The following is a 23,415-nucleotide window of genomic DNA, read 5'->3' on the forward strand; positions in this document are numbered from 1 at the left end:
AGTACATCACAAAATTGCATTTTGTGGAAGGCTGGATGCTCTAATGGTACTGAAAATTATAAACCTAGGTATGACTTGACCCAGCCCAAAGCTTCTGGAGTGCCAGTTCTCACAGGAGAAAATATCTACAGACCAATGCGGTCACCCCTGAACATGATGTTCCAGTGGAAAAAAAAAAAAAAAAGCCTCATCGCACCTACTCCAGCCTGCGTAACAATTCCTGCAGCGCCCTATTGGGATCTCCCTGGACAAGAAAATATCAAGTGCTTTCTCTGCTAATCTTTCCGCTTGCTAATCAGCCGTCAGGCTCTTAGAAGGGACTCGGCCTGTGACCTTTTAAACAAGATTTAAGAAGCCAAGCACCAAAATCAGCCAATTGTAGAAAAATCTCTATCTGAAATGCTGGTTTTCATATTAAAACAATTACTTGCTGGTTTGGCAGAAAGGGACACATCTTGCTAATCTTGAGGCTTTTTAGCACGTGTGTCCTGTTTGGTTTCTCTCCTTAAGCCTATTTATTTGGGAAGTTTATGGTGTGATTCCCAGAGGTTTGGATGGCATATCGCTTACCCACTTCAATAAGCAATCTGGAGTACTGTTTAAATATGGAAACGCTTAGCAGCGGTACAACCAAAGTGACTGGTTGTGCTGCTGCTGTGCCTTAGGAAACCTATGCCTTAGGAAAAAAAGAGGGGGGAGAAAAGGGACCTTCTTGTGCAGACAGCCATTTATCTTTCATTAATCCACCAACATCACTGGGGCACAGCACACAGCTGTAAGATTTACAAATTGCAAAATATTGATTCGGTTCAGCAGATAAAAATTTCCACCCAGCGATGACCTTTTAAAACTCTGGCCTTCTGAACAGAGCCCTGTTGCTTCATCGTCAGGAACCAAACGAGGTAGACTGGTTGCATCCTCATGGGTGGCAGTCCTCATGGGTGCAACGACTGGCAGTTTAAGCTGGGATGCCAAGTTTCTGCAATCCTAAAATGCGTCAATATCCCCACCACTGGCACGAGGTCCATTCTGCCCTTGAGCTGGAGTCTCTTTCTTCTGGTTTGGGGAAGGATACTTATTGGTTTTACCATTTACTGACAGTTCTGCCTTCTCCTTACTTTGTAGGTACCAAAGACAAGGCTGTTTCTGCTCAACTCCTGGTGACAATAAATTTCTCGAACTTTTCAGAGTATGTGAAATACAGCCACATACGATGTGGTAAGCCACATCTGACCACACATTTCTTCAGTTTTCTAAATCCGATCTCTTGCCTAAACTCCTGTACGAAACACCTCCTCTCAGAAACTGGACTTGCTGTCCACAATGAGGAGGTGCGATTCCCTCTACTAAGAGGTTAGGGTGATTAGCTGGGAATCTTCTGAGTCTTTATACGACTGCCTCATGACCCTGACCTCCAAAAAACTAGCTGAGATTTTTCTTGCTCAATCTCTAGAAAACCTCATCAGCTCCTCTCACGTATCAGTTAAGGGACAACCTTGTAAACCTCCTCTTCCTTGTAAATCAAGCAGAAATTGGTTTTACTATAGGTAACAACTTCAGGTTGCTGGATTGCCTGAGCCCCCTCGTGATGGTGTAAGAAACCATTAATGCGACACTCCTCTGCTCTCGCAGCCACCTGCGTCTTGTTCTTGGGAGACACTTTCTGTTGAGAACTTCTAGTCACTACTGGTAGCAGAGGTGCTCTCAGAGCAGAATACCAGCAAACAGTGTCAAACCAACTTGCAGCTGACACTTTATGCTCAAACTGCACACCCACTGCCTGTCCACCCTGTGCCCAAAAAGCAACGGGACTTCTCAGTTTCAAGGAACACCCACAAAAATATCTTTCCTATGACTGTAATTCCTTTACAAGCCCATCAGGCTCTCAGTACAGTGGAACGTGGTTTCGGCTCAAACACAGGCTGTTCCTAATCTTCTCCAGAGGTATCACATGGTAGCTCTGTCTAGCATTGGAGGATACTTCAGGACTCCTTCCTTATAAGTCGGTTGATCACAGTACAACTATCCCTCCGTGAGGCATAGCTCAGAAGAAGGCAAATGACAATTTAGGGTATATCAAGCAAAGTACTTCCAGTAAAGATGAAAGAGCAACCGCAGTGTTTCTCTGGGATATTGCCTGCAGTACTCATCACCCCCCATTTCAGAAACATGAACTCAAATTTAAACAGCAAAATGCAAAATGACGGAGGGTGTGGTGGCAGTGATGGAGGGAGAAGCTTGTCTTCCTAGAAGACAGTAAAAGAACTAGAAAACTACCCCTTCGTTACCCTCTTCCCCCCCGCCCCCGTCGGGTGGTCAAGAAGCCAAAAGACAATGAAGAACAAATAAACTGCACATGTGACTACATTAACATTTAAAACACTCGAGGACGATCATTAGAGATGAGGCCCCAGATCAAAGGCACGAGGTTCATATCAGAGCAATGGAGGCAAAAAATAAAATAAATAAATAAATAAAATCAAACTATTTTTATAATGGTACTTGAGAAATTTATGAATGGGATTCTGTGATGTGGTTGCCCGAAATAGCAAAGATTTGGACATGATGACCCAGGAGTTCCTGAAAGCAGCTGGCACGGAGGCCATGCGTGCACAGAGGGTTTCCCACTACTTCCTTTCCCCTCCTGTAAGATGGACTTTTCCCTCCGACTTACAACCAAATTTCAGCGTTAACATAGGGCACCTCAGAATAGGACAAGCATAACGAATATTCCCCCACAAACAACAATTCTACCTAGAAACCCTACCGGAAATTTGCAAACCCCGCTGGCCAAATGCCTCTCTTCCACTGCTTTCTTAGAAGACATATTTTATTGGATTTCTTTTCATTTTTGTTGCCCTCCTCTCAGCTTTAGGCTGTTATGATACACACTGTTCTTGCAAAAAGATGTTCGAAACTGGATAAAGTACTCCCGGTCAGGCTTTTCCAGCCCCGAGCAGAATTACTAAATGATCTATTGCATATGCCAACATGTTCCCTACAACATAAGATACTGTGGATTTATGCTTAGTTTATGACTCCTAGACCCTTTTCTGAGGAACTGCTATTTAACCAGCTAATTATTCCTACCCAGATCGAGTATTTTGCATTTGTCTGGTTCCCATCCCAAGCCATGGGAGCACATCCTTTTCCAGAAAGATAAGCAACAACAAGTTCGGTTTAACAAAATAAGATTTAAGGCTGCTAGTACCAGATCCAAAACTCCACCGTCACATAACGCAAAATGCCGAAGGGTAAATATACTCACTTTATTGGTTCAAGTTTCAAGAAATTTTTGGTGGGGCAATTTGGCACCAGCAGGCTTTATTTTAGATCTATGATCGACCGTCCTGCCACAGCCAACCTAAAGCTGGCAGAGAGGAACAGAGCTACCGTTAACTCATGTGGGTACTTTGAGGAATTTGATAGCAATGCAAACCATATGTGCCCATACTCAAAGAAAATCAAACCAGTGCTTTTGAGCGACCTGATAGTACACAGATCCGGTATCTAAAATTGTGGAATCAGGGCAAAAGTTTGTTTTTGACATAGTAAAACTTCATAGATACCGGATGAGATTCTTCTCTGTAAACACGAGAGCATGTCTGATGCAAGATCAGAAAGAGAACTTATGGTAACACATACACTAATTATACTGAAAAACAATCAGTGCTCCAGAACAGATAATAATGAGAAATGAACACTGGAGGAAACTTTGATGTACTTCTTAGATAACTGTGGTACTTTAAAACTGGATTCAATTCAAACATTTAAAACATCTCAGCCTGAGATCTACATTTCAGATTGAGAATGTGTTGATGCACAACTAGATTTTAAAATAAATACATGGTGGAGCAGAACACAAACATGGATTAAAAAAAATCAAACCAAAGCAACTCTCTCCAGTTAAAACTCTCCTGTTCAAACAGCTTTAAAACCACTTCTCCTTCACGTAAGCTAAATCCAAATGCAAAATTTTACTGAAGTCATTCTTAATAATTCAGTTTGCAGCCTGGATTGGCCAAGGTGCATGTTGACTCAGTGCAATTTGAGTCATGGGTAGAACCCGTGTCAGGCTGCTAGCTCCTGCTCTGACCACTTGACTACAAGGCCTTCTTTATAAAGAAACTGAAAATAAGTAAGTACAACACTAAGGGCAAAGCACGTCAATCCTGATCAAGGAGAACACAAACCTGGGCATATTTAAGCAGGCCATTTGTCTTGCTGATGCTAAGCGAAGATCTCTCAGGCTAGATAGGGCCCGTTCATTACTGACTAACTTGTAGGACCATGCTGAAAAGGTATTTCCAAAAGCATCAGTGTTCCAGTAGTGACAAAGATGAGGAATAACAACACAAAGCAAAAGGATAGAGATTTGGAGTCATTCAAGCTTCTCTAAACATACCATTATTTCTTATGCTCCCATATAGCAGTAAAATATTTTTCTATAACACCCTTCACCAGAAAGTCACCCGAGACAACAATAAAAAGACATCTTAACTTTTTCTAAGACCGCAACTGAATAAAATAAGTGAACACAAAAGCCAACACAGGGGAAAAAAAAAAAATCCAACAGCAACAGCCATCAATCCCTCCATTTACACAACAAATAATGTCCATGTGATACACTTCATTTGCACTCCCTGCAGCCAAGCCACGGAAAGTGGAATTTCTCACTATCCTGATGTGACTTTGACGGCTTCAGGTGCCACAAAAAAACCCCCTACAATAATCTTCAGTACACCACAAAAATTCTGAAAATGGTATTAACAACACAAAATAATTTTCCCCCACATTTCCCATCTACATTTCCTGTATTCTTAAGTTCAAAATTCCTATGAAAGCCCCAGCTGGGGGCAGGGAGAGCCCAACTGGAACACATCCATGAGCTCCACAAAAAATTAACAATAAAGATAAATTTTTAAAACACCCGATATACAAACCACAAAACAGCGTGCGCTGTCAGGATTACCCTTCATGAACAATACGTGCCAGTGCCTGTTGGACTGTTTATCAAATTTGCCATTAAATTTAAACACTTCAGAGCATGGAGAAGAGCCCGTCTTGCTCGCCCATCGCCAAGAGCGGGTTTAATGACATTGCTGAAGGGAGACTAAGCGAGTGCGTAACAGCTCCAGGGACGAGCGTAACATGTGAGCAGACCCAATCTTTTGAATGAGACTACTCATGGGCCCTAAGTTATATACACGCTCCGTGAACTACAGCTTTTCAAAGTCAAGCAAATTAACCGGCGGGTCTCGTGAATGCAGCCAACCTTAAGGACATTTGAAACGAGGGCATGGAGTGGGGCATCAAAGGGGAGACAGGGCGCTCTCAGTTGCAAGTATGCGTGGGCTTACTGCCACCAAAATGTCCCTACATGTTTCCATCATGTTATTTTCAAAACAGCTGCTGCCCACTGGCACTGCCGAAGTGTTTAATTACATGGAGTGAGCGTTGCAAGGCCGCTGCTGCTCCTGCCTGCGCGCTGAGCCGTCGGCACGGCCACCCTCTCGCCCCAGGTGACAGGACGCAGACCTCGGCGGTCACCTGCAAAGTGGGTCCTTCCCGGCACCTACACAATTTATGTACTGCTGGAGCCCGCCCCTTGACCTCAGCGAAGCTTTGGTACCTATCTGCCAACGCAATGTTTCTGAAGCCACCCGAGCAAGTAGCATATGAAATTTGAACGCATACCACCACGAACATTGGTTTAACATGCCCTTTCCTTAAGAGGCAAAGGAATCAGCTCTCATTTTATTTGCAGGGTGCAATAGCAGCTGGTACCAAGGAAAACAGAGGTGGAAATACTTTTCTAAAGCCCTTTTCAAAACATTTGCATCTACATGCTGGATGATGGACCATGTCCGCACACTACACGACGCTGGGAGCAGACCAGGGTTTTTGCATTTCAGAACCGGTCAGGAGTCAAACATTCTCCAGTGAAGGGGCAGCCTGTATTTCTTTCACTCAATTACCTGCCTAGTGGAGCTGAGTTACAGCGAGTGGGAAAACACTAATATCAGGGCTTAGAAATCCTACAGTTCCTAACTCTCATGGTCCCAATTCATTATTTGAGCGCATAAATCTGGTGAGACAGTATGCATCTTCCCCTCTTTCCTAACAAAAGGGTTCCTGCATCCCATGCTGCAAACTCCCAGGCAGCAATTCCTGCTCACACGACAGTTTTAAAGAAAAGAAATAATATCAGAGTGCCTCCTATGTTTATAATTATAGCTTTAATAACATTCCATCCCCCTTCTAATTTTTCCTTCAGGCTCCCTTTTTGGCCTGTTCTCAGTGACAGCCTCTCACAGACTTTTCCAAACTGTAACACATACTTTGGTGACTATCGGTTTCACTTACTCCAGACAGATTTTTACTTGATGGTTGCCCCCCCCCCCCCCCCCCCCGACAAATAAAAGCTAACAGTCTGCAAGTTATTCCCTCATAAAGCATTATAAAGAAAGTTTAAAGGATAAGCTTCTCTTCAGGGCTCTCAGAAAGGTTTCGTATAGCAGCAGGTTTCAGACATCCATGTACACACCCATCTGTTTACTTTTATCTGGACTTTTTGATCGGGTTTAAGTTTTACATGCATTGAGTAAGGAATGACAGGATCATTGTTTTAAGCTGTAAGATTATTGCGTAAGTGTGGAAAGAAATAACGCTACCAAGTCCAAGGAAAGGTGAAGGCTGCATGTAGCAGACTCATAAATGATTGATCGAGTGTTTAAGCAAGAGAACGGGGAGAAGGGAGCAAAATCTCCTGATGAGCTAAAGCTGGTATTGCTGTAAGATCCCTGCTTCTAAACCCACAGATAACGGAAAGCAAAACACTTTATTGATGCGAGGGCTGAGAAATGCTACAGTTATAACCCTCATGGTCCAAGTTCATAATTTTACTGTCCAAATTCAGTGAGGCAAGATGGATCTTTTCCTCTTTTTTTAACAAAGGGTTCCTTGATCCTATGCTACACACTCCCACTGCTGTAAAACATCACTAAAATACAGAAAACAGAAAGTGAAACACTTGTTCACCCAAACTTTAGCAAACTCTTGCGATAAGACACCAACCGATGCAAAGAGCTTGTTGGATTCAAGAAGGGCTTTGACATGTGTTTTACAAAAACAGCCTTTCAAACAACACTTAACCAACCAACCTGGAACTCGGATGTTTTGAGCTTGAAAGAAAATTCTTCAAGGGCAAATTAAGCTTTGTCTGTTTGGGCTAAGACTTCTTGCCCCCTTCTTGGAGGAGGCTGTGGGACATGCCTGGAGGCAGACTGTGGCTTGGGGGAGCTCCAGCCTACGGGAACACACCGGTTTCCCACGGCGAATTCCTGTGCCCTTCAAACTTGGTGAGTAAATATTCCAGCGCCTCACCTACCGTCCGTGCCACAGATGTATAACAAATCAGTCTGTGTACGATGGGAAGCTAGAAAGGACAGAGCGTCACCCAAATTTACCCACTTTCAAGAGCTTTAAAAAAAATCCCCTTCCTCCCAGGTGCAGCCTCTCTGGACGGCCCTTACGCTCCCACGTTGGTCCCAAGAGGACTCTTCTGTTTCTTCTGGTCCTGAATCCTCCATCCCAAATGAGCCAGCCCCAGAAGGCAGCGAGCTGCTGCTGCTGCACAGCTGCCTAGCCCTGCCTCTGACTCACCGCTCCTCCCAGTGCCCTCCGACCGTGGGAAGCAATGGGGCCGAGGGCACCCAGCGCCTCTCGGGGTGCTCAGCCTTGGGATGTATTCGGTGCTGTGAGAGCGTAGCTGGACACAGAGAGACAGCAAAGCACCAGCTGCCTGCGTCAAGCACGCTCAGGCACTGGTTAACAAACCAACCGTTTCTTTTTTGGAGACCCTGACGTTTAAATCTCCTTTTGGTCACAAGTACCGTTCAGATAATCAACATTTTTAGACATCCGATCCATCGTTGAACCACCATACGGTTTGGGAGTCTGCTCAGTTGTGCCAGGGAAGGCTTGGGGCTTGCAGGGACCCGAGGGCTGCGACTGACCTCCACCAGCACCACTCTGTGCAGGAGTACTCACCGATACTCTCAAGCGCTCACCTGCCCAAAGAACAACACGCATCCAGAAAGAAAAAGAAAAGAAAAAAAGGAAAAAAGCTGTATTGTTCCACATGAACCTTGGGGACAGTCGGGAGTATCATCTCTTTCCTGCAGACAGAGACCCGGTAGCCCCCGAGCTCCCGCCCGGCTCCGGGGGATGCATCGCGTGGCGGAGGGATGGGAGCGGGGGGCACGTCTCCCACAGCCAAGGACCTGACACTCTGACAGCACCCAGCTGCTCGCTGCATCCATTGCTTCCTTCCCAAATATAACCGGCTACTCACCCCAAATTCTCAAACTTAACAAATAGCCGGGGCACTATTTTTTTTGGTATGAAAAAGGGAAAGTATCCAGAAAAAAAAAAAAAAAGAAGAAGAAGAAGAAAGAAAGAGAACAGACACAAAATTAAACAATCTACCTTAAAATAAACTCTGCAGTATTATCTGTCTCTTGTCAAAAGTTATTAGGGAATAAAAGTGACAGACTGTCTACTAAGATACATCCCATGTCCAAGTGACATACCTAAAACTTGTCAGAGATTTCCCTCTGTTGATGTGTCTGCTTAGCCTTAGTGCCCACACGTGTTACATTGCTGTATATCTTTGTGCAGTGGAAGCACCTGATTTATCTGTTGAAGGGAAAGAACACTTTTTTTCCCACCTAATTTTACTCTTCTGATGCGACAGGTCTTTGTCTGTTCTGCACATAAAACAGAAAAGTCCTCGACTAAAACCAGACTCCATGTAATTATTTTTCCTTAAAAATAAAGTCAATAAAACTGGCAAATGTGAACAAAAATGGAACTGATCTATCAAAGAACTGTAAACGGATTTTCCTTCACTGCACATTCTTCACATTAAGAAATTACTACTGGTCAATATTAAAACCAGACAAATTACATGGTGCTTTGGTGAAAGAGAGGATAAAACAACTCATGTGGACAAGTTACAGGAATGGATAAATGAGATGTTGCCTCAGTCCAGACAGCAATTAGCCTCTGGGAACTTGGTGTCTGCTCTCCAGCCTTCACTGAATGTTGCAAGTAGGGCCTCTATATAACATATCAAATCAAAACTGAAACACCAGACTTGGCCAACTTTGGGGGTTGTTTGAAAACTGGACTTCAACCACAGCTTTGATGTGGTTGTGGACTGGGCACGTTCCCATGCAGTTCTAATTCTTATTAAAGCTGCAGAAGGGTAGTGCAAGGACGCTAGCAGAGTTCAGGAGAAAAGTTCTGTCGTGGGGGTAACGTGGAAAGGGTTTTCTATGTGGTGGCAACACATAGGATCACCAAAAACATTCAAAGAGATTAAAAAAATATTTGCAGTCGAATACCTGTATTTTTTTTCTTAGAAGAAACTTTAAATGAAAATTAAACCAAGCAAATAAAGGGAGCTACAGCCATTGAAATAGAAAGCGTACGGATAACGGGGAGGAGAAAAGAGCAAGAGAAACGCTTCACACTGAAAGGTGCACCCCGGGGGTGCACTTACACAAAAGTTTAAGTGACTGCAAGTTGTGTGTCAGAAACCTGTCTACACCATAGCAGCTTGACAGATGGAGAGAGAGATCTTATCCGTTTAACCTTGGTAAGAGCAGATTAAGCACAAAATTTCCTTTTGTTTCTTCATCTGTTGTTGGGGAACATTTGAAACTCTCTTTTCCATACTGCGAATATCTACTTTTATTTCATTTAACTCAATGCAACTGGAGCAATGTGAAGGTAACCCGACAACAGCAAAGCATTTCCTACCCAATGCTGTGACGAATCCATAGCCTGGGGTACCGGGACACCCTGCGTGCCTAGACTGTTCCTCAGAGTATCCCAACGCCAACGCAACATTGCTTTGCAGAACTGTATCATCCAGTTTTAGAGTTGGTATTGAGTCAACCAGAAGAGAAGAGTGCCTTCAGATTACTAATTCAAATCTCTGGCCTTCCTGAAGGTAGTGCAAGAGGTAGTTCACTGCTGAGCCCTAAGAAACCCCACGGTCACGGAGGTTTTCAACTTTTAATATGGTTTAGATTAAAATCCTATCTGTCTCCACAATTTTGATGAAATTTTTGTTTTCTGCGTCAAGGCTGGAAGCAATGAACTAAAACAGAGAACTTGACACGTAGGGTCTCCAATATACAAACAACTGACTCTTTCCACAGACAATTAGAGAACAGAGAAACTGAAGTAACTCTAAAAAAATGAATTCCTAATTTTGTAATAAAGGCCACATGGTCCGCTCGAGTGAGCGCAGAACTGGAGAGGCGTAACTGATTAGTTTTAACCAAACGCTACTACTACTGATTTCATCTGTGACTACGTGCATTTTTCCCTCATCTCAGGACAGATCCCTGCGTCTCGGTCAATGGGAACTGCAGGGCTCACCTTCTTACTTAGCAGAGCATTTGCGGAATTAATTATTGAGCACTTAATCAAACAGTGAATGAACTTACTCAGAAGTAAGAGTTCATGAAAAATGCAAAGCAGAAACAACACCGTTGTCCGGATTTTTGTGGTTGAGTTTGAATCTCTTATCTGTACTCACTGGAACAATTTTGATCTGGGTTGCACACAAACTTATTTTGTACACCAAAGCTGAATACAGTTCAACAAAGCAGAAAATTAATAGAAATGCCATTTGGAAGTTAGATATTACAAACGCCTTTCGCGAGATTTTTATTACCATTGCATCAGACTCCGGATTCTGCCCTAATTTGGTAATAAACCGATATTCTGAACCCCATCTTACAAATACCACAAACCCAACCTCGACCTTGCCTCCACTGGCCATCATTATTAGCAAAAAGTCACTGAACAATAACGCTGGCATTGTAAGTTCATGCGAGGAGTAGCACTTGCAAAGGTTTTGGATGCGAGCTGAAAACCCATTTAGTTAAGAATATTTTATTGTGGAAAAGGGTGTGGAAAGAGAAAATAAGTTAAAATGATAAAGAGACCTGAATAGAAACCCCATGGTTATAAATGGAACAGTTGCTGTGAGCAGATAGTTCTGTACATCCACATCTGTTCCAGTTCAAAGCAGTTCATGTGAACCAGGGGAAGAAACTATTTTTTCCTTTAGCTTCGCTGCTGCAAAGCTATCTGCATTCAGGCCAGGGCAGAGAGTCGGAAGAGGGAGAAACCACCGTCGGTGCACTGGCTCAGCCCAAATTTCAACGAGATGGGGCCGCCACTGACATCTTGCCTTTCCCCCTTCCTCCCCCCAATACTAAGACACATTTAAAAGAGAGCGGCAGCATTTGCAAATACTTACGGCAATTAAAGTTGTTTGTTTTTGCTAAAACCAAGGCATCTGTAGCTTAACAAAAGCCCTGTTTTTGTTCCTCTACTCACAGATAGTTTCTGTTTCACAACTGTCCCTTCTGGGGCCACTTTGATGATAACGTGGGAAAAGCAGGCTGAACAGCCAAACAGGGAAATAAATATATAAAAATAACGAGACTGCTCCAGGACTCATTCAGGTTCCAGAGGAGCTCAGATTTCCTGCCTGCGGATAGCTGAAACACTTTCCCTACCCGGTTCAGTCTCTGTTTCTGTAATACTCTCTTTTCTCCTCCTTCTGAATCTTAACAATATTTTTTTTAAAAAAGAGTAAAAAAGAAAGCACCTGCAACAAGGATGTGGTGCAAAGAAACGGAAAGAGCAATGGTATCAAACTTGGGAAAGCGTAAAAGCTGAAATTAGCTCCCTGTTTTGGTCTGACAGCAATACCAAACTCCAGAGGAAAGACATTCCCCTGTAATAATCTGGTTATGAGAAATATTTATTTTCCTACTTACACTATTAGATGACAGCACATACACACCCTACACGTAGTGCACGACATTTAAAGGCTTTTTTTTAACATTAGGTTGTTCATGTTGAGGCTGAAGTATGTTTGCTAGCGTCCCCGATCTTATTTGCCACCTGCAAAACGTGAAAGCTTCCCGCAACTGAGTCTCTGCAGGCAACTGCTGCTGCTGACGGACAATGTGCTCGAGTCGGTCAATACAGAGTAATTGCTGGACCGAAATCAATCGCAGCCTCCCAGGAACCGCTTTGACTGGATTTTACTGTAAAGATTTAGTGCCATGACTGGTGAGATGCTGAACTCCTCAACTACCATTAGGCATGTGCTTCGCTTCCAAAATGAAGATGTATGTCAACATCTCCGCTCAATTCCAGAGCGGAGTTCATGAGAAGCTACCTGAAGCGCAAAGATCCTCCACTTCAACTAAACAGTTCTTCAAACCTCTTAAATAGATGCACGAAGAAAGGATCAGGGCTGTGTTGTGAAATACTGTTCGCGTTTGGTGGAGAAAACGCTGTGCAGGGTGGGAAGCGTGCTGCAGATTTCTCTTGAAGACACAGAAGCATGGAAGCTGTCGGGACAGGGGAGGGTCTCGTGCTCAGTTGCCCACTTCCCACCAAAACTAGGGCTATTTGTATGCTTAAGTGCTTTACTGGACGAGGGCCAGAGGGCACAGCAAATTGCAGAACACAGCCCTGATGAGCTATTTTGAGAAAATATATTGAAGAGAAAGAGAAAAGGGAAAGCTTTCATTAATTTACATTATCAAGACAACAAAAGATCTTGTTTTGGAAACAAGAATCTGGCTCTTTTAACTGAAAGCTTGTTCGCAAGATGCTACAAGGAGAAAGTTTAAAAATTAAATTAATTCATCTGCCATTTCGAAACTATGAGCTTTAAAAGGCTTAGCTTTGATTTATATGCCTCTGGTATGTAACAGAACGTTTAAAATCTAAACCAAAACCTGTTTCTGCTCTTCCGTTGGTAATTAGTACAAGGTCTTTGTTTTTTATTATCCCACTACTCAGTTACATTGTCAGATGGACTTAAATGGTTAAGATTAATTAAAAATACTTTATCGCAACACACACAAGACAAGTCATTACAGCAGCGTAAGAATGGTACTGGCGAGCACAATTTCTCTTGTAGTTAATGACCTGTCATTACTCATAGCCTGTTTGAGAGACCAGGTTCATTCTCAAATGAAAATGATCAGCTGCAATTTTAAAAAATAAGCTATTTCATTTAGGCCAGATTTTCCAGTGCGATGACACTCAGCAGTCCCCTGCAAAGTAAACAGCAGAGTGAATAAGCACAGCCTGATAGTCTAAACTCCAATTCTTAACTAAGGAGCACCTAGAACAATTTTACCCTGTTTAATTTGGGGCAGATGCATGCTGCTCCGCTTCTTCCACTCTCACCTACACAATGCACATGGTCGTATCCTGGACAAGTATGATCTTCTCTCAGCTGAATCCATTTCAAGTGAACTAAAATGACAATTCTTGTTTTCTGTTACCTGTCAAACCCATAAATTCAACATATTCATTCTTGCCATATAACAAAAGTTCTGCGACAGCAAATGAATGTGATGCAAAAAGAGCTGATGGGCTCTCCCGATGGCTCACTAAAGTTTATGAAGTCCTTTAAGATTGGTGGGTAAAGAAATACTTTGCACTTCTAAAGCGCGTACAGAAGGGCTAGGACATGATTTCTGTGTTCAGCCTTTGCCTCTCAACCTGGCTTCCTACCACGTCAGCTAAAGGAGGATCTCCTGCATGTCCTCGAGTACAATTGTTCAGAAACAGGATTTGTTCCTATTCTGAGAGCCCAAACATCATCTTACATCTCAGGGCACATGGAGTAAAATATTTCTACAAGGTGACTGAACTCGAAATACAAATCTGTAGCACAGAAATAGTTGTCGCTGTTAGCTGAAGCATGCCCTCGCAATGTACCTTAGCCTGTTCTCTCGTGCCTTATAGCCGGTCTCAGCTATCTGCCAAATGGATTATTGACAGCAATTGTAAAGATGAAGTAACATTTCAAATCTATGTCCCTGTCGATGTCAACACTAAACCCTGGCAGGCTGTTCACAGACAAATTGATGGAGTCTGCAAACACAACCCTCCTAGTACAGTGCTGATACCCATATCTCCAGAAACGTGTGACAACAACATATTCTGGACTAAATACTGTCCCTGTCTACTTATAGAAGACTTTCATTTAACTCAAAGGAACTGCAAACATGGATCCGGGGGGAGGGTTATTGTTTGATTCCTTTTAATTAACTCAACATTTAGAAGTGAAGCCCCGAAAACGTTTGCAATACCCTACACAGCAGTTCTCAGAAGCAGTCGCTTTCACCAGGCAATCCAACAGCAAGAATAGCGGAGGAGGAAGCTAAACAAGCATGGTTACTAATGAGAAGAGAAAGAAGGGAAGGGAGCAAAGCTACCCATAAGAAGCAAAACAGACATAGTGCCCATGAAAACGTGAGAACTGTAGGTATTGGCAAGATCAGAAAAGATATACCGATAGTGTGCGTGGGGGGAAATCTTATGTTATCTTCCACTGCGTACAAGGTCAAATGATATATCCCAATACTGCACAGACTTTTAGTAAAGCTGAACTGAATGCGTTCAATCTTTTGAAATGAAAGATAAATGCCCTTCCCTCGTCCAGAGAAGGGCAACGAAGCTGGTGAAGGGTCTGGAGCACAAGTCTGATGAGGAGCGGCTGAGGGAGCTGGGACTGTTGAGCCTGGAGAAAAGGAGGCTGAGGGGAGACCTTATCGCTCTCTACAACTACCTGAAAGGAGGGTGTAGAGAGGTGGGGGTCGGTCTCTTCTCCCAGGTAACAAGCGATGGGACGAGAGGAAATGGCCTCAAGTTGCGCCAGGGCAGGTTTAGACTGGATATTAGGAAATTTTACTTCACCGAAAGGGTTGTCCAGCATTGGAACAGGCTGCCCAGGGAAGTGGTTGAGTCGCCATCCCTGGAGGTATTTAAAGGACGTTTGGATGAGGTGCTTAGGGACATGGTGTAGTGGTGGGCTTGGTAGTGCTAGGTTTATGGTTGGACTCAATGATCTTAAAGGTCTTTTCCAACCTGTACGATTCTGTGATAACATAAGTAATCTTATGCTATTTTCGACTACATACAAGGTCAAATGATATATCCCAATATACTGCCCAGACTTTTAGTAGAGCTGAACTGAATGCATTTAATAATTTGAAATGAAAGTTAAGGATTACTCAATTCATGCCCTTTATACAATCAGTCATGCTGATAAAGAAACTGGAATATGTTGACACTCACTCTGCATTATTCTGTTTGTTAGCAAGTCCGCTTCTCCCACAGGACACAAAGTCCTGTTAGCCACACCTGAATACACAGGCATGTGTATACACAGAGCTCCAGACAGCACAAATTCGTATTGTCCAGGATACCTTATAAGCTGTCTTTCCTATTTAACGTGCATTATAACATACAGATGTGCTGCTTAGCAACAAAGAGAGGTACGCCCAAGATATGTTCTGGGAACAAAAATGATGCTCTGCATGTTTTAGGTCAGATTACTTCACATTTCTAATGAGTAAACAAAATTATAGCATGTTCTGCTACTGTTGTACAGAGCAGCCTTAAATTTTAGTTGGCAATCACCACAGAAAGGAGACCATTTCCTAAAAATCCCAATAACATTAATTTATTTTCAGATCTATTTGATTCAAGTTTATGACTGGTTTGGGACACACTATCAGCAGCATGATGAATTGACTTTATGCCCTAGGAGACTAAAGTTATTAAAGTATGTTGCTTGACCTGATTAAATGAAAGTAACTGTTGCTTCAGATGTTGGTCTGACCAACCTTCGGGGTAGCGCGAGAGGAGTAATTCACTGGAATCTCACTCAGGTTTTATTATTTTTGTGATAAACTAACCTTAAAAATCCACTCTTTTTAAAATTTATTTTTTAACTCTTTGCACAGAGCTGCAAGGTCTTACCACCTTGGAAGAAGACGCAGAAAGCGGCAGCAGGCAGCCTTTCGCCTCCGTGCTGCCTGTTTCACGTGCGAGACCCCCGAGGCACAACCCCAGAGCCAGCCCTTTCCCTCCACGAGCCCCAGGCTGCAACGCCTACACCTGGCTAAAAACCTGGAAAAAGCCTGGTTCCACATCCTTACTCTGTGACTCCAGCTCATTTCTGTTTATACTCTTGCGAGCTGAAGAATGACGATGACTAGTAGCTATATAGATAAATAAAGTACATTAAGTCACAGGAAGTAAAAAGGGAAAACCATTAATTTATTTTTAGAAACCTGGTCTTGCCATTCATCAGAAAAAGAACATTCAAAAGTATGCAGCAAGATACAAGCATCTGGATGAGGTTTGCTGACCACATACCAACATGCAGACTACACACAGAGAACCATTTTCCTTCTTTAGACCAGTCTCAGACTCCATGCCAGGAACACAGGATACAGACAATAACGTAGTAGTTTCCACTAGCGAGCCTCGGGAAAGGGTGCTTTGACCACACGTACTACAGCTGCTTTGACATGGTCTGCTTAGTCTTCTCCTTTCAGTGGTCCTACAGCTGATACCTCCCTTCAGATACATCGTGGCACCAGCCGGGACATCCCCGACCATTATACACACGCCTTCCGTCAACAGTGTCCATACCAGGTCAAGCACAAGAGAAAAGGTCTCGAGGTCTAGATCAGCTTCTCCATATAAAGAGACCGTGCCAACGCTAACCAAAACCAACTAGGTGATTTAATACGGAGCTGGACGCTCAGCTCCCCAAAACATAGCAGTAAATGCAGTACACCCACACGTCCCTTCTTTTCCCTCCTCTTGCTGGGTTGCCAAAATAGCACACAACCATCAGTAGAAAACCTTTTCAGGACAATACCACTGCAGCACACTGTGATGAATTTAATGGTATTTGCATAAAAGCTTCCATCTTTTGCAGTCTGCAGTAGATTTTTTCTGGGCAGTCATACCACAAGCATAAAGTCATACCATATTTTGAATCTTTGCCTGCCAAAATCTGAGGAGAATCGCAAAGCACGTTCATTGACATATCTTGCGGTACATCGCCAGCCAAGATGCTATAGTACAAATGATCAGACATAAATACAGAATAGGTTTTTCTTTGACTGTTAATGCTGCGCTGGACACGTTTCTGCCACTTTCCTTACTTCAAAGCAGTAAAAACCTGAAACTTTGAGTGATGCTTAGCCCTGAAACTTCCACCTTGGCTCTTGTTCCTCTTCTTAGGAACAATTACAAAACTCCCACAATATCATGTTAAAAAGAAGAGTTTTAAAAGGTATTCAGAGGACTCTGCGTTCATTACTTTTACCTCTCTGATGTCGCTGAAGTCAGTATCTGCTCACTTTTCAAAAATGTGTCCTGAATCTGCACTGGAAATGTAATTTACTTGCCAACCTTTTCCCTTTTTTACTAACCGAGTGCTGTGAAATGTGTTTCTCTCTCCCTGGACAAAATTTTTCTTAGTGAACCTTACTTATCAACACACAGATCCCTGTTGCATATTCCAAGTTTGTTCTGCAAGCAGGACATCAGCTGACGTCAATGGAGATGTACAAGAGGCAACAAATATTTGCAATGTGTTTAGAAAACAAAGTTTTTTCTCATTTTAGTACATACTCATCAAGTTTCTCCCTACACAGGATACAAATAGAGGGAGAGGTAAGACAGCAGGACTGGGAGCCAGGAATACATAACTTGTAATCACTGATGTCATGATATAAGTTAAATAATTTATAAGATATAAAAAGAGTAGTTAATTCCTGCAAACCACTTAGGCTTTTCATAACAGATTTCAGATTTTAAAACTCCCTCAGAGCACGTACAGTCGTGTGCAAAAAGTCATAGGTGTTTGTGTCAGTTTAGAAAAAGAAAAGGTTCTGTTTTTCAGATCTGCAGTCTGAAAGGACATTTAAGTAATTATATATATTATTAATACACCACTCATAGGAATAAGAATGTACATCCAGGTCCTAGCACAGATACAGAGCTGCCAAGAATAAATCAGATATGCAGATAAGGTAAGCAGGCAAAGCGACTAAAGAGGAATGGCAATGGATCTAGTGTTATTACTATCTTTTTATCAGTTCAAATCTGGAAATAGTTTCCGTAGCGGCTGGAAGGACAGACTGCCAGTAGAAGGTTCAAAGATGCGCACTGTGGGAGTCCGAGGAAGAGAGAAAACGCTGGCATGTGGGCCAGCCGCAGAGGAGAGGCAACGCTGCTCTGGGGACAAGACACTGGCAGCAGCAAAGCAAGCTGAAACGGCAGAACAGGGGGTGCAGCACAAAGGAACAGAACAAACGCGAAGCGGGGCCGTACGCAGGGACACGGGTCAGCTGTCTGCAGATAAAGGCTAAAGGATACAGGGAGGTTAGGGGGCAGGGAGAAGGGCCGGCCCTCCCACCAGGATGTAGTACTACTTTCAGAAATAGAGGGATGAGGGATACAAATCAAAGGCTAAACCAAATAAATAAAAATCTATTTCCCTTGGGGCGTGTGGGCTAGCCTGTGAAGCAGCGGTGGTGACTAATGCAACCCAGCACGAGAAGCTTTTCTTCCTGCGCATTCCGAGCCTCCCAAGCAAGGCAGCCATTGCGGCTGTTTCTAAAAGGCCGATATTTACCATAAATTCCCTTGCAGCGACAATGGAGACACCACTATCTTTTTGCTCTTCGAAGTACTGGAACAAAGTTGTGCGCTGTTACTCGCATTACTCCGTTACATTACTTAGATCTAACAGCTGGCACGAGATGACTTAGCACCACTGAAAATAACACCGTGATAGGGTCCCAGCAAGGCGTGTAGGCTGCCAGCTCCCAAAAATTTGTCATTTGTAAAACCCCTCTTGGGGTGTGTACCTACGATGGAACCACAAGCCCTGCCATAACCTCAAGTTTGGCAGCAAACACGGGGGAGGTCGGGAAGGTGAGTATTCCCATGCTGGCACACATCGTCCCAAGATAAACTGCTTTTGTAGTCTCTGAAGGTAAGCAGAACTATTTCATGCCGCTATCGCTAACTTGGCTTGTATAATAAAATACGAGGACGTGCACAGAAGTACTTTTTCAGAATCCCTGAAAACACTTTCAAGAAATAAAAGAAGCAGTGGCTTCTGTTCATGGAGCTCATCAGTCTAATGGGTCACCTATACAGCGACCCAACAACTCTATATGAAATGGATGTTTGATAGCTTAAGTACTTCAAACTCCCCATCATCTTGCTGAAGGACAATGCCAAGGACTTCGGACAGGCCCTTCTCTGAAGCTGCTCAGTGCTTTTGGCTTGCACAGATCTCCTCCCTGTGCTGACCGCCCTCTGCAGCAAATGAAGATATAGCAGAGGATTCAGCCTTTCGACGGTACAGCGCAAAGATTTACAAGTACCTTGATAAAACAGAGCGGGATACTGAGCTCTGTGCAGAGGCTAACGGGATCTCTTTCCCGAGAAGTCACAAACCTTGCTGTACAGTGCAATACAGCCATCTATTTAGTGCTACGCTAAATTAATAAGAGTGAGAACAGCTTCTCCCTCCTTTGCCTCCCGGAGAAGTCTCTGGCCAGGAGCGTATCAGAGGGTGGCTTGCTGCGGACCCAGCTGTGTAAGGTGCCCAGCAGGCCCCAGCGAGAGCCAAGTATCCCCACTAAAACGGGGGGGGGGGGGAGGCGATGAGCAAACTTCGCATTCGTCAGCCTTTCACACAGTAAAGCCTTGAAGTTTGTCGTGCCTGTTGCAGTCCCTTCCTTTCTTCCTTTTCCCCCAAGTGATCCTAATTTAAAGCGAGCCTTATTTTCCAACCACAGCACGTCCCCAAGCATTTCCTTTTCTCAAAATCGCCAGAATCCAAAGGGTGTAATTAAAGTCAAAAGGGACATTTTTCCCTTCCTGATGCCAATAAATACTGCTACTTCCCAGGGTTACTCTCCTGCCTTCTGTTCTGGCACGCTACTTTTACCCCATATTTCATGTCATACCCATACAACCGCAGCGTGTAGCCGTAGAGCTACACGTACCTTCACCAGCGCATCCCCCACATCCGACTCCGCAGTGCCCCATTTCCCAGCGCCTCAATGCTCCGAGAGCTCTCGGTGACCGACAAGCTGCCCTGCGTGCTGCCAGTCTCATACAGGACAAGGCACGCTTCCCGCAGCTATTCGGCGGACTGAGGCACGAGCCTGCAGTCCAGCACAAAGTCAGAGCTGCGGCTTCGGGTGCCTATGTGCTCAGCCACAGAAATTAATAAGTTATTACTACAAATTAAAATATTAAGTTAATGATGTGCGTGACTGCAAGTTACAGAGCTGGAAAAGAAGTCCTAATTAAATCAATACAGTTATTAGTCCCTTGTCATCTCTGATTAATTATTAGCCTAATATGCTTCATCATTTTCACTATTAATGGAAATAGCTGCAGTGCTACCATGGGAAGCAGGGCAATACATACGAGAAACCTAGAGCTGTGCTGGAAGTCCCAGCTCCAGACTGAACAATCTCTTCCAGAGAAAAAGGGGAAAACATTTCATTTTCTGGGGTGATAGTCTGACATCATTTAAGTCAGTGACAAAAAACTCTCATGGTTTTTAGAGGGGTCAGATGTTCGCTCAGGGAATTTTTGTTTGCTGAAATCTAGGGGGTAAAGACTTGACTCCTAATCCTGTGCTTAGTCCTCAGCACTCGTCCCAGTGCCTCTGAGCCTTTCTCTGAAGTGATAGGATATCACCGCGGTCCTTTCAGAAGCCAACATGCCAGTACCTTTCCCCAGAGCCCACCCCAATTCTGACCCTTGGCTCATCTTCATTAGATGCACTCGTTACCCCAGAACACTAGGAAGGAATCGGCATAAAATAAGCTGGCAGCCATCAGCTGTGACGTCTGGGTCCTTAGGGCATGGATGTAACTGAGGACACCTGTCCTTTCATACCACCAAAAGAGGAAAAAATTATGTACTGAGGTCACTTTTTTCCTTGCTAGCGAAAAGGAAAATAGTACTTTGGATGTGGGTAACCGATAGTATTTACCCAGAGCTAAGGGGAGTATAGACTCCTCTTCATTTTCCTGTCTTCTATCATCCTCTCACTGACCACAACTTTTCCGTAACTCCTCGTAACAAGCAATTTCCTTAGCTGTCTGCAGGAGGGCTTTTTGAGTATAAAGACCATGTAAAAACACAAAGGATGGGTCTCCATATGTCTCTCCAGCAATAACGCAAAAGTTACCACAGAACTGGAGAGGATTTGTACTGCGATACATGGATCCGCAATGTCATTAGACAGGAGTTTCATCTGTAAACAGCTTTTACAAACATGCTCTTATGGATAGCTTATCAATAGAAATACAAATACGCGCTTCCGAGAACAAAACTGCTCCTTGAACTCATTAATGAAGCTGGTACACAGTGTTCATGCTGCTAATGGGTGATTCAGTAAATTAAATAGAGAATGTCACTGTAAAATATGATGTAAAGTTTCTCAAACATAAAGAGCCACCCAAACAATTTCTCAGGACTCTCACCCTATCATGGTGATTACCTCGTGATAAATTGCCACCTGCCCCATGAGTAATGGTAGAGCTTTCTAGTGCCATTTTATCATTTAGTCCTCTTACCGATATCTCTGTTAATGTACTGCGATAACGCTTCAGCCTCCCATGCTTTACTTGCTTTCCATTCCAGTTTTGAAAAGTTCGAGCTCCTTCTTACTTTAATGAATAAGTTAATGTGGGACAATCAGTGGCCTACAGAAACCCTGTCCCCCGGTATTGAGATATAAAGCCCAGCTGTTTTGTGTCAGACATTAAAGAAAGAGTTTTCTTTTCATTCTGAGGGCTCTGGCTAGCCTATGGTTTGATGAGTGTACGGCATTTCTTTTAGAAATGGGCTGAACTCCAGTGAAATATTTGGCCATTTAATGACTAGGCTCTAGGATAACGGTTTTCGTGGGAATCCAAAAAGAGGGAGTAAAGAAAAGGGCTCCCCATGCTATTCTTAGCTGCAAACAGTTAGATTTGGAATTTTGATTGTAAAGCATGGAATTTATAAATGGTGCCATGCTAAATTTACTTCATTTGTATACAATTCAGCTGGATAATCAAGCGTGTTCCAGTATGTTCCTGGTTAGCATCTCAGTTCTAGTTTTATTGTCTCTAAACTGGTAGAAAAATGCCTTCAGTAAATAGTGCCTGTAAAATTGGTGTTCCAGTGCGTGCGCGTGAAGGTTTTATATATGCAGTGTGTGTGCGTGAAGACTTTACATAAATGCATATGTGGGTGCACATGCATGCACACAGACACTGAGCTGTGATTTATTTCTAGAGGGAAGCCAAGGAAATTCCCACCCCCTACCATTTAAACGATCTGCTCTTTGGCTCTAAACAGTCTGTAACTTCTCAGCCAAGGAATGTATTTTCCCCTTCCAATATATATAATTTATTTTGCTGCACACATTAGTTAATGATACAGAGATATATGATTTAGCCAGTTCGGTAAAAACGTTACTGACAATCTGAGACGGACCCATTTCATTCTATAAGACCCTTTTTTTTTTTTTTTCTTGCCCGTCTTCTGCAGCACAGTGTGAATTAACAGCAATCATCAACTCGAGGATTTATCCCGTATACTTTGTACTCCAGCAATTTTTCATCATTAGATTGGCTTCCCGGGGTTAGACAAGCTTTTAATTACTGTATTAATGTAGGTAAAGCGACTTTACACTATTTCACGTTTGCGGGGGGGGGGGGGGGGGGGGGGGGGCGCGGGGGAGGGAGAGACGGGAGACAGCTATTTTATTTCACTGCTACTTTGCGGAGATTATTCCCGGGTTTTTAAAAATAGTCGATGAAATGCTAATAATAAATCCCTTATCGGGCACTCGGGGCGGGGGGCCGAGGCGAGCGGCCGCCCGCCGCGCCCGCTTCCCAGCCGGGAGGGAGCGCAGCCCGTCCCCGCACCTTCACCTTCCCCGCCGCGGCAGACTTACGTGGTCCCCAGGGCGCTGCGGCCGGCAGCCTGCGCAGGTGGATCTCATCCTTATCCATCTCCTACCCGAGCCCCGCAGCCACTTGGTACCAAACTGAACTCGCCAGGATCCCTCCTCCTCCTCCTCCTTCTCTTCCTCCTCCTCCTCCCTTGCCCCCCCCTCCCTCCTCTTTTTTCGGGGAGGGCGCGTTCATCCAGCGAGCGGCACCGCGCAGCGCCCCGCCGCCCCCGGGCCAGACTTTAAATAAGGGCGCCGGGCGCCGGCCCGGCCCGCCGGGAGCGCGGCCCTCCGCGGGGAGCCGGCCCTCCAAGTGACGCCGCCGCCGCCGCCGCTCTCTCCCCGCCCGCCCGCCGGGCAGCGCCGAGCGCGCCCCGCCGCCGCGCACGCTGCGCGGAGCTCCGCGCCTACCTGCGGCGGCGGCGGCGGCGGCGGCGGGAGCGGGAGCGGGGCTGCCCTGACCTTGGGCGCGGGGCGGCGGGCGCCGGAGCGACGGCGGCAGCTGC

General features: G+C 44.3%; 1 protein-coding gene across 5 annotated transcripts in view; it reads right to left on the bottom strand.

The window, feature by feature from the left end:
* Positions 1-23,211, bottom strand: part of ANO1 (anoctamin 1) — an 84,402-nt gene extending 61,191 nt beyond the window's left edge. For 2 of the 5 annotated variants that reach the window (XM_075501982.1, XM_075501981.1), the window contains exon 1: positions 22,913-23,206. In XM_075501982.1, the coding sequence (XP_075358097.1) occupies positions 22,913-22,970 (58 nt within the window). In that variant the 5' untranslated portion in view covers positions 22,971-23,206. Of the gene's footprint in view, positions 1-22,912 lie in introns of all 5 variants that reach the window. The other 3 variants (XM_075501984.1, XM_075501983.1, XM_075501986.1) reach the window with 2 other exon arrangements.
* Positions 23,212-23,415: the final 204 nt, after the last annotated feature.

This window comes from Mycteria americana, chromosome 5, assembly GCF_035582795.1.
Source record: "Mycteria americana isolate JAX WOST 10 ecotype Jacksonville Zoo and Gardens chromosome 5, USCA_MyAme_1.0, whole genome shotgun sequence".
NCBI lineage: Eukaryota > Metazoa > Chordata > Aves > Ciconiiformes > Ciconiidae > Mycteria > Mycteria americana.